The following is an 11,959-nucleotide window of genomic DNA, read 5'->3' as shown; positions in this document are numbered from 1 at the left end:
ACCAATAAGGACTGGCCTGCCAGGAACCTCCCTGGGTGTAATAGCGGCAGGGATGGGGTGGGGGTCACTGGCCACATTCTGACTGGATCTGTGGACCACTCCACAAGGAGAAACTCCAACCTGGTCCTGTACATCTGGCCAAGGACCCATGGCTGGGAGCTCACAGGCCCCAGGGATGAACGTACGGGAGCGATTTTGATGAATGGACCTAGTTTCAGGCTGCCCTCTGCATCTCTGCACCCGGGGACTGGTGCGGCACTCTGACCTAAGCAGAGAGGTCTCTGTGCAGTGGAAGGTGGTTAATACAGGGAGTCACAACTGAAGCAGAGAGCAGTGTGTCTGAGGAGCGCTCGGCCACAAATGGACGTCTCTGTTACACCCTCTCCTCCCGAGGCTCAGGGGACACAGAGGAAGGGGGGGTGGAGGGATTGTAAGGTGGGAGAGGACTGGGGCCAATCAGTGTCTTCTGGACATGGCAGGACAGCTGCCATCCTGAACTCACTCACGCAGCTGTGGTCCCCTGCACAAGATCAAGCCTGTCAACCTTCTAGCCTGGATGGGAGAGGTGCTCACAAAGCCCTTCACCTAGCTGGGAGGCTATGGCCAGGTGATGGCCCCTGGTGCACAGGGTCTTGGGGTTTGTATCACTGGGATAAACCAGAGTCACCAACAGCAACTTGGGGAGAAAAGCGTTTATTTCACTCACAATTCCCTGTCACTGCTCATCATCAAAAGCAGTCAGGGCATGAACTCAGACAGGGCAGGATCCTGGAGGCAGGGGCTGATGCAGAGGCCATGGAGGGCAGCTGCTGACCGGCTGGGCCACAGTCACTATCATGGAGACATTTCCTCAACTGAAGTTCCTGCCTCTCAGAGGACTCTAGCTCGTGTCAAGTCGGCATAAAACCCAGCCAGGACAGAGTCAGTTTTCCTTAGGCGTGTGGTCCCTGGCAGTTTGCCCACATCCCAGAGGATGGCCTCACCCACGTGTAAATATGAGAAACCCTCACTGGATTCACTGATTTACTCACTAAAGGGACATGAAGTTGGGAGGGGATTTGGTGGGACCATGAGTTGTGTGGGGGGGAAGGTTGAATTTAATAAAAAATTATATTGAATATATATTATGAATATTTCAAAATTATTTTACAAAATGCAGAGGAGGATTTTGAATTCCACTGTTTTTTGCCCTCCAAGAGGCACAAGCCACTTCCTGCAGAGCTGGTCAGTTCCTTTCAAGGGGCTCATGAGGAATAGCAGTGTGTCCCCAGCAGCAGTTGGGCATGTGGCCAAGAGGATTAAACCTTGTGACCTGGGCACTCCCTGGTTCAGTCAGGGTGGCCAGGGGTGTTGGCCTCATTGCGCTGAGTGACACATCAGATCTCTTTAAGACACACAGGAGTGTGTGGAAGTGGAGAGATGATCTGGGCATATTGGCACACTAAAATCCCAGCATTCAGGGTGCTGAGGCAGGAAGATGGCTGTAAGTTGAAGGCTAACCTGGCCTATTTTACTATGAGATCCTGTACAATAACAAAAAGGGTCAGTGAGAAGGCTCAGAGGGTACCAGTGTTTGTGCCCAAGCCTGATGGCCTGAGTTTGATCCTGGGACCCACAAGGTGGAAGAAGAGAGAGGCCATACCTACAAGTTGTCCTCTGACCCCAAAGTCACACACATGAGATAATGTAATATGATATTCTAAAGTATAATTAGCTTGGCCCTCACCCAGATCTGCCCAGGACCCTCAACTGGTCTCTTGTCCCATCCTAGGACCTATGTAAGGGCCTTCAGCATCACAGTTCCCTCAGACATGGCCAGTGTCTTAGGGTTTCTATTGTGTGGAGAGACACCACGACCACGGCAACTCTTATAAAGGAAATGTTTAGTTTGGGTGTCTTACTGTTCAGAGGTTCTGTCCATTATCATCATGGTGGGGAGCATGGCAGCGTGCAGGCAGATGTGGTGCTGGCTACATCTTCATCAGAAGGCAACAGGAAGTGGACTGTAACTCTGGGCAGTGTGATGAGCATATGAGACCTCAAGGCTCACCTCCACAGTGACACACCACGTCCTCCAACAAGGCCACACCTCCTAATAGGGCCACTCCTTATGAATTTATGGGGATCAGTACATTCAAACTACCAGATCAGGGTGGTTGACCTGGTAACAAGGGGCCTCTGTTACCAACCAGGCCATGAAGACTGTGTTTACCTAAGGACAGGCTTCTGACCTGAATGACACAGTCACAGCTCGTGGCCATGACCATGAGCAGAGCCAATGTTCCAGTCATTTTCTCAGTCTTCCATTCCTTGCTCTCTGCAGTGATTCCAACAGTGAGTCAGGATGTGTGTGTGTGTGTGTGTGTGTGTGTGTGTGTGTGTCTGTGTGTGTGTATTTGTGTGTGCTTGTTTTTCTGTTTTATCAGACAGGGTCTGGCTGGCCTCCAACATCTTCATCTTCTGTGTCAGCCTTCCAGGACTCCCACCTGACATGATGAACATCCACTCCTGCTGGGCAGGGAGACTTTGGCATGGAGACAGGCTTGTCTCTGCTGGTGATAAGTCCTGGGTATAATTCAACACTCTACATTATTGGATACAAGCAATTGATTGATAATGCAGGTGGTCACAGCTGGGCAGAGGGCACACCCCTGTAACCTCAGTACTTGAGAGGACAATGTTGCAGATTCCCAAGTTCACGCCTATCCTGGGCAACATAGTGAGACCCCCATTAAGTAAAATGAACCCTTCATCCGTTATGATGGACAGATGGGGTGAGGGCTGGAGGGCAGTGAAACTGTTGTTGATGATGCCTTGGATGATGGCCACATGGGTGTGCACCTGGGAACCCAGGGAACAGTGAGACCTGAAGGCTGAACTTCAAGCTAACCAATTCCTTGGGAAGACAGCTCATTATCATGTCCCAGTAGAAAACAGTCACCTCTCACACCCCCACCACAGCAGTGGTGAATCTGGATGCCAGTCATCTTCTGGGTATTTCTCACTTGTTCTTCACGTTTTACCTACGAGTGTGTATTTCTGTTAAATGTCTAGAAGGCTATAAATCTATCTTCCCGTAACAAAGAAGACCAAGAAGAAAAGAACAAGAGACAATGTGTTTAAAATGCTTCATGCCTCCTGGCCACAGCCTGCCGTGAATCACCAGAGTGTCATGGAGCCCAGAAGCCACAGACCCCAGATGCAGAGGCAGGATTTGCATAGCCCCGCCCTTCCTGGGAAATTGAAACTAGCTGTGGCTATAAGGGGCAGCTGGCCCCAGAGGCAGCTGCAGTCAGAAGACACGCCTGGCCCCAGGATGGCACAGAAACTTAGCAGCACCCCAGCCAGGGAGCTGGACCAGTTCATAAAGGACAACCTCCTTCCCAACACCAGCTTCTGTGATGAGGTCAGAGCAGCCATGGACATCATGTGTAAAAACCTGAAGGAGAGATGCTTCGGAGACGCCAGCCACGATGTGAGGGTCTCCAAGGTGGTGAAGGTGAGCCCCCCTCAGCCTGAGCTGACTGGATGGGGAGGGAGGGGACCCTCAGGAGCCAGGCTGCAGCCCTGAGCGGGGGTTGTTACCTATCTTCTCTGTGTCCCTGTGTTTTCATGGGCACCCAGCTGTGGCACAGAGTAGAGAACAGAACAGCGCCCCCACCTGCTGGATGACTGGACTGATGGAACCTCACTGTCCAGGTTTTCCATCTGTGAAATGGGACAACATGACAACAGTACCTCACTCCCAGTCACTGTGACGGCCGCTGAAATGTCAGTTTGTAATGCCAACTAAACTGTGGTGTGTGTGTGTGTGTGTGTGTGTGTGTGTGTGTGTGTGTTACTCTGAATATTTTTTAGGAAAGCTCTCCACAATAATATCAGTTCTTATTTTTTCTAAAATCTTCTCTTTGTAAATTCAATTGCCTTAATTTTAAATTTTATTCTGAAACTTTTAAAAAATTGTTACACATTATCTTCATGCAAGTATTTTATGTGCTACTAGTGTATTCTCCTTAATATTCTGATAAATTCAGGGATGGAAACAGTGTCATAGGTCTGTGTTAATTAACTCACAATCTCCTACTCACTCACATCTTTTGCCCTTGTACCCCATCACCTCTGATTTCATGTAAAGTGTGTGCAGCTAGGTCTGGATTCCACATGAGAAAAGTGGCCGGGCGGTGGTGGCACACGCCTTTAATCCCAGCATTCAGGAGGCAGAGGCAGGAGGATCTCAGTGAGTTCGAGGCCAGCCTGGTCTACAGAGCGAGATCCAGGAAAGGCGCAAAGCTACACAGAGACCCAGTCTTGAAAAAGAGAGAGAGAGAGAGAGAGAGAGAGAGAGAGAGAGAGAGAGAGAGAGAGAGAAATGTGCTCTTTGTCTCCCCCCCAATTACTCTCCCTCGATCCTCACTTCCTTTAGACCCCTCCCTCATCTCCTTCTCATAGCCCCCTTCTATCAACACACACACACACACACACACACACACACACACACACACACACACAGAGAGAGAGAGAGAGAGAGAGAGAGAGAGAGACAGAGAGAGAGATATTTTTAAATCTTGACTCCCCAGATAAACACAAGTCTGGTTTATCTCTTGTAACACGAGGAGAACAGAACCTCCTATTTCTTACATAGATCCTGATTTCACTCTTTAAGGCTGACTAATATTCCACTGCACATGTGCTGGCTTTCTCTATCCATCCATGACCCTGGGTGGTGGCCCCCTTGGCTGCTGAGGGTCTGGATTCGTGGGCAAGGCTCTGCCTGCTGCTGATTCTCTTCATTGTCTTTCAGGGCGGCTCCTTGGGCAAAGGCACCAATCTCAATGGCAGGTCGGATGCTGAGCTGGTCGTCTTTGTTAACAACCTCAGCAGTTTTGAGGATCACTTAAAGAGATGGGCAGAATTCATCCAGGAAATTAAGAAACAGTTGCGCAAGTTACAGCGTGAGAATAGAATTCAACTGGAGTTTATCATTAAGAGTGAACAATGGCCCAACTCCCTGGCACACAACTTCAGGCTGAGGTCCCCTGACCTGGATCAGGAGATGGAGTGTGATGTTCTGCTCGCTTGTGATGTGCTGGGTAAGCCAGTCAGAGCCTCAGCTCACCCTTCCATGTGCCTTGATCTTCTGCCTTCTTTGTCTGTCTGTCTGTCTGTCTATCTGTCTGTCTCTACCATGTTGTGTGGTGTGTGTGTGTGTGTGTGTGTGTGTGTGTGTTACATATGGCATAAATTGTGCCTGGGTGATTGTGAACTGTAACTAACACACCTCAGCAGTCATCCATCATTTTTGAGGCCTGGTCTCTCTCTGGCCTAGAATTCCACAATTAATCCTGGCTGACTGGGCAGAGCCCCGGAACCCTCTTGTCTCCCCTCCCCAGTGCTGGGATTACAATCCTAAATCACCACTCCCAGCTTCTCCCTGAGTCCTGGGCTTCCAACATGGGTCCTCAGGATTCTGTGATAAGCATGTTACTGACTAACCATCTCCTCAGCCCACACCTTCTATTCCTGAACTGAAAACCCTTATCAATTGAGAAATTCACCCAAACAGAGTATCTCTTTAGAGCTGAGCTGGTAAGGAGAAGCTTTAGAATTTAGGAGTAGCAGTGAGAACCCATCAGAGAAGGACATTAAGTAGCAAGATGGCTCAGTGAGGCGATGAAGGCCCCTTCCCTGGCCCCTCAGCTGACCAGTGATATTCCAGGCTGGATGTGGATTTGGTCTTTCTAAACATGTAGCAACATAATTTTCCCTAAACATTAATATATGATGCATCATTCCCAAAAATGGAAACCTCGGACCTGGGCAGAGGCCTGGATGTCTGTGGGAGAATTTGTGCAGGATGCAGAACTTCAGAGGAGTACTGTGTGCCTCAGGAAAACTGGAAACCCAGCCATGGCCACCTCAGCCCCCACCCACATGTACACACCTTGATACCATTAACCATTAAATGATCCTCTATGTAAAGATCTTACACCAGGCCTGACACACAGTGTGTCTCCAAAATTACAAATTGCCCAACTCTACCCAAAGTCAGCCATGAACACCCCATGAGAGCACAGTGGGCTCTTGGGGAGCTTAGAGAACAGTTGAGGCTTTACATCTGGGGGACACAGCACCCCCTGCTGGCCACTGTGAGAACTGCTGCTATTAACTCAGAGACAAGGCCACTGCCCATGGCTTAGGAGAGCCATGGACACAGTGCAGAGTCTCAGGCAGCAGGGAATGAGAGGCCAGCCTGGGAGCAGGAGCAGGGCAGCATGCTGTGGGAAGCTGCAGGGGCTTAGAGCCCTGTGAGTGGAGGGGCCAGAGGGGGTGACCCAGAAATGAGCTGGGAGGGCGGCTCCCCAGAAGCCTGTCTTGGTCATGGACCTCCCCAGCTTGAGTCAGCTCTCGTGGGGAAGCAGTGTCATCTCAGAAGGATCCCCTTGGAAATGTTACTGTGGGTGAGAGTACAAGAGAGCACCAGAGCCACAATTCTGCCCATGATGATTTAGCCAATGAGCCTGATTGTGTGCTGAGCCCCCAAAGTGAAAATAAACCCACGTGTGAGAGACCTTCCTGGGTCACCGATTGACTGGGCATGTCCCCAACCCCATCAGTAGGTGATTTTGCCCTGTGTCAGCATCAAAGCCTGATGGTATGGCCTGCTGCAGCCATGGCCACACCTGTGTATACCTTAGACACAGCCTGCTGCCTGTTTATTCCACTCAAATGTGCACACACACCCACACACAGTCACACATCTGTGACTAATCCCTAGCTGCTGCTCATCCACTCTATAAGTGCAGGACTCACACAACACACACACACACACACACACACACACACACACACACACACACCCCACAGATCCACATCCTTCAGCTCTCAGGACCTGCACTATCAAGACCACATACTGGTAAGTTAGACATTACAGAAAACCATGCACTGAAAACACAGTGACTGGGGAAGCAGCTCAGTGGTTAAGGGTGATTGCTGCACAGGCGTGAGGACCTGAGTTCAAATCCCAGCACCCACCTAATCTTAGGAAGTGCCACACGTGGACCTGTAACCCCAGAATTATGAGGGACAGAGACAGGAGAATCTCTGTGGCCTGCTGGATGCCACCCAAGCTCCTCATTCACAGGGAGACCCTGCCTCAAAGGGAGAAGGTGACAAAGTATGAGGGGAGATACCCAAGTCCTCCTCTGGATCTGAACATTCGTATCTACCTCCTCACAAATACACACAATACATAGGGCAGAGACTCTGTAAACACGATATACATGATATACAAATCCAGCAGACTGCTCCATGGTAAACTCTGACACAAGCAGGAGTGTACACACACACACTCACACAGGACAAGACCCATGCAGAAGACACTGGACACCAGAGCATGGGTGGCCATCATTAGATGACCCTGCAGCTCTCTCGTGTGTGACAATAAAATGCTGCTTCCTCCCACCGCTGTCTCCAGGCCTGTGTGGAAGGCACTGTACTAGGACCCGTTGGGGGCAGGACTTTCCAGGGCCACATGGTGTTTACAGTCCTGAGGGGTGATGGGCACATGGCTGTATGGGGAGCAAGCCTCACTCCGAGATCAAGGGACCTCAGGAAGGGCTGGGGTATTAACTGAGTGAAGCCTTCTTGACAGGTGATGTCAGTACCAACAAGAGGTCTAAGCTCCCTATGTACAAAAAGTTAATCGCGACTTGCACCTTGCTGGGGCTGGAGGGCGAGTTCTCCACCTGCTTTACTGAGCTCCAGCAAAACTTCCTGAAGGATCGTCCAGACAAGCTAATGAATCTCATCCGCCTGGTCAAGCACTGGTACCAGCTGGTATGTCTTCCAGCCCAGTCAATGTGGTCCCTTCCGTACAGGGGGTGGGTGCAGGACAGAGAAAAGAAGGGGTATTCTAGATTGTTTTCTATAGACGTGATATCTTTATCACATGACCAAGACTCTTGGGAAGGAAAGGTCTCATTAGGTCACACATCCCAGTCACAGTCCATTACTAAAGTCAGAAACGTCAGTCACTGAAGCAGAGACCATGAAGGAATTCTGCTCCACACAGTCTCCATCTCAACTACTCAGTCATTGGCTACAGCACAGGAGGGTCCCTAGACTGAATCTACATGAATGGGTGTGGGTGCCTGCCTGTAATCCTGTAATGACAACATCAGGTGGCAGTTGAATTGACCCCCTGAGAAGTAGCCCCATTTATCAGCTGAGAGCCCGTTTTTCTCATTGTCTCTCTCTTCTCAGTGTGAGGAGAAGCTGGGGAGGCCGCTGCCCCCCCAGTATGCCCTGGAACTGCTCACAGTCTATGCCTGGGAACGAGGGAGTGGAGCCCCTGAGTTCAACACAGCCCAGGGCTTCCGGACAGTCTTGCAACTGGTCACAAACTACAGGCCGCTTCGAATCTACTGGACAGTGTATTATGACTTTCAAGACCAAGACATCTCTGACTACCTGCACAGTCAGCTCAGAAGAGCCAGGTAGCCTGTCCCCTCCTGGCTCAGCTCCCCACAGGGTAGTCTAGGCTGCAGCAGTTGAAAGGGGAGGTGGGAGCCCCCGACAATGGAACATCTCCTGTCCTGTCACTGTGGTTGGTCCTGTCCTGCTGTCAGTTGATTGACATGAGGACCACCAGCCCTGGGAGGCAGGGTGGGCTCTCCTGTCTGCAGATGAGGAGACCAGGGCTGTGACCTTGTCCAGACCCAGATGGCAGAGCATGGGTTGACTACACAGAGCGGGAACTGAGATGTTCCAGTAGAAACAGTATCATAAGGGCAGCGAGGCCATAAATATTACAGTAGTCTCGTCACCCAAGATAGTGACAGGTCTTGATCCTGTGTTGTGTTCAGCCCTCACGCATCATGCTTTGATTCTGGTTGGTTCAACTCTCTCCATCTCACAGATCAGAGAGTTTGAGGTACTACCTCAGGACACACAGCTACTAAAGGGTAGAGGATTGGAACCCAGGCCTTCCAGGTCATGGGCAAAAGATCCCTCCAGGCATGCTCTGTGAGGTAGGGCAGGGACTCAGGACAAACTTTGGATAGTGGTGCTCTGCTGGGCTCCTCCACTTCCCCTGTGAATGCTTCCTAGGACACTGGCCAGATGGTCAATTCCCTCTCTGAATGTTGCTCTGCAGGCCTGTGATCCTGGACCCTGCTGACCCAACAAGGAATGTGGCTGGTGGAAACCCATTGGGCTGGTGGCTGCTGGCACAAGAAGCTGTGGCCTGGCTGAAGTACTCATGTTTTAGTAATTGTGATAAGTCCACAGTGTGCTCCTGGAAGGTGCCGGTGAGACCCTGTCATTACTCAGTCCCCTTACACACTATTTTTGTCACTTCATGTGTTTGGAGAATATTCTCCCAATGATGTGATCTCTGGCTGAAAGGCTCCACACTCCTATGATTGCCAGCTGTTTGCCTATACTGCAGTCATTTTAGCAGCATTCAGAGATGTCACAGGCTGGCAAGATGGCCCAGTGGGTAAAGCATGTGCTGCCAACACTGGTGACCTGGGCTTGATCCCTAGAACCCTATGGTAGAAGGAGAGACCGACTCCTCCACGTGTTCCTCTAACCTCACCTCTGAAGGTGAATACACACACACACACACAAACACATTCTCATATACATATATTCACTTACACATTCATGCAAACGCATATGCTCACACACACACTTTCACACACCCATACACACACCCAAACTCTCACATACACATGTAAACACAGACACAGGTGTACCCACACACTGACACACATACACATAGAGAGTGTGAAAAGGAGGCTCAGATATCAGCTAAGGTGTGGTGGGGCTGGGATTCCCGTGGACTCTGAAGCCAGTGCGCAGGTCCAGGAAGCAGCCCATCTTTCCTGTCTTGTTGTCATAGGGTCAATGGTACTGGGGGTGGGTGGGTATTTGTGCCACAGCCAAAGAGGCACAGAGGGACCTGCACTTGGACTTTCCCTTCCTAGGGCAGGGGTTCTTCTGATGCTAGGGAACAGATGAGGTCAGGTGTGGCCTCAGCATGGAGCTTTGTACGGGTGCAGGTGTGTAGGAAGCAAACCTCAGAAGTTCAGTTAAGAAAGAAAAGGAGACCCAGGAGGGAGGCAGCTGTGGCTGCTGTGGCCTCCAGGGCTGTCACAGAGCACACAGGTGGCTAGGTACTTTCTCCCATTTGGCAGATCTGTCACTGAATGAGGGGACCTCAGGTGGGGCCACATGCATCTTCAATGTGCTGACCCCCCCAAAAAGTCCTGATGGCCATCGTCCTAATGGATATATGCTGTCCCCTTTCCTGATGGGCTCTGGTTGCCAGTCATGGTGCCCACTCTCAGAGCTCATTTGCACACCCTTCCCAGTGATATGCGGGCTCCTGACATGATTGTATGTTTTCTATTACAGACTGAAGTTCCTGTGCCGATGTAACAGGTTAGCTATTTTTCTCTGTTGTTTTTGCTTTGATGAGGGATTCTGCTGTGTAGTTCTAGGTGGCCTGGAGCTCCCCAGACCCCTCCCTACCTTAGTGCTGGGATGACTGCAGTGTAGTGTACCCTGCCTTCCCTCCAACCTCAGGAGGACAAGGATTGAGTCCTCCTGTGAGCACAGCAGCACCTGCCCAGAAGGCTCTGGAGTCAGGCTATGTGCTCCTCTGCTGCAGGCCTTGACCAAAGATGGCAGGATGCTGCCCATGGCCCAGGGAGTAAGTCTCCAACCTGGGGTCGGATTCCAGTCTTGTGACCCCTAACCCCTGACACTTCCATCCTGTCCCATCACAGACACCCTTCCTGAAAGCCTGCTTCATCTGCCTTAGCCTGCTTCATCTGCCTTATCCTCTGACGTGTTCTCTGGGAGACAAGAGATTCAGAAGGGGAGAGAAGATCTCCAGCTTGACTTCTGTCTTTGCATCATTAGAAGGTTCTGTCCTATGTCTGATCAACAACAATAAACAACAGCAGATCCATGAGGGTGTGTGAGATGAGTCATAGATATATAGGTGTGTGTGTGTGTGTGTGTGTGTGTGTGTGTGTGTGTATCATTCAACCTGATGCATTTATTGAGCACATATTACATGTTTCTCATGGGCCCAGGCACAGCACACTCCATAGTAAACAAACACCAAGCAGAACCAATCCAGTACAGCTTTGATGCCAGGCAGCTTAGCATCTGTCCAGTTCCTTTATTTCATATAAACCTAAGAAAGGAATCCTCGGTTCTTTCTGTCCATGTCCCCAAGACAAATTCTAGACCTGACCCATGTGACACAGGAACAGTTCCCCAGCAGGACATGGTTGAGAGGCATTGGGACTGTGAGCAGTGCATGTGAGGATGCACTGTGGCCGAAACATGCAGGCTGGGGTTTTAGGAAGTGCATGAAAAAAAAAACTGCATGGAATTTGTGACTCGTGTGGTCACAAAAATAGAAACATGGTCGTCCGTGGTGATGACAAGCATTGCATGAACTGAGTTAAACCACAATGAGTGTTCACTTCCTTATTCTCTTTCTGAGATAAGATCTCATTTTGTGACATAGGCTGGCCTGTAAGTCACAGGCATCCTCCTGCCTCAGTCTCCTAAGTTCTGGAATCACACACACACACACACACACACACACACACGCGCACACACACACAAGACCATCCAACAGAGAACTAATGGTTCCATAAGTTCCGTGTTGTGAACCAATAGCTCATTAGTCAGAACCAAAGACACACATGTACACTAACCTCTTGTACCCTGCTTACCTAAGGGTTCAGGGATTGCAAATGGCCACCCACTCCCAAAGCATGCTCACGTTCCCAGTGCTCACTCTCTTAATAACTCTGTGTGTGTGTGTGTGTGTGTGTGTGTGTGTGTGTGTGTGCTTCCAGCCCTCATTCATTCAGTTCTCACTCTAGTGACCCCGAGAACAAGGAGCCCCAATGTCCTAGTGCACGAGAAGACA

The 11,959-nt window shown here is 50.3% G+C and overlaps 1 protein-coding gene across 1 annotated transcript; it reads left to right on the top strand.

Moving 5' to 3' along the window:
- Window positions 1-3,240: 3,240 nt before the first annotated feature.
- Window positions 3,241-10,981, top strand: LOC114699623 (2'-5'-oligoadenylate synthase 1A-like). The gene is made up of 7 exons (XM_028878765.2): window positions 3,241-3,499; window positions 4,802-5,090; window positions 7,652-7,836; window positions 8,263-8,495; window positions 9,155-9,308; window positions 10,420-10,446; window positions 10,794-10,981. Exons 1-6 carry the CDS (start codon window positions 3,317-3,319, stop codon window positions 10,441-10,443), a joined length of 1,068 nt encoding a protein of 355 aa, XP_028734598.1. The 5' UTR covers window positions 3,241-3,316; the 3' UTR covers window positions 10,444-10,446; window positions 10,794-10,981.
- Window positions 10,982-11,959: the final 978 nt, after the last annotated feature.

Source organism: Peromyscus leucopus, unplaced genomic scaffold (genome assembly GCF_004664715.2).
Source record: "Peromyscus leucopus breed LL Stock unplaced genomic scaffold, UCI_PerLeu_2.1 scaffold_443, whole genome shotgun sequence".
Lineage (NCBI taxonomy): Eukaryota > Metazoa > Chordata > Mammalia > Rodentia > Cricetidae > Peromyscus > Peromyscus leucopus.
The sequence above is the reverse complement of the archived record's forward strand: the minus strand, read 5'-3'. Positions and strand labels throughout refer to the sequence as shown.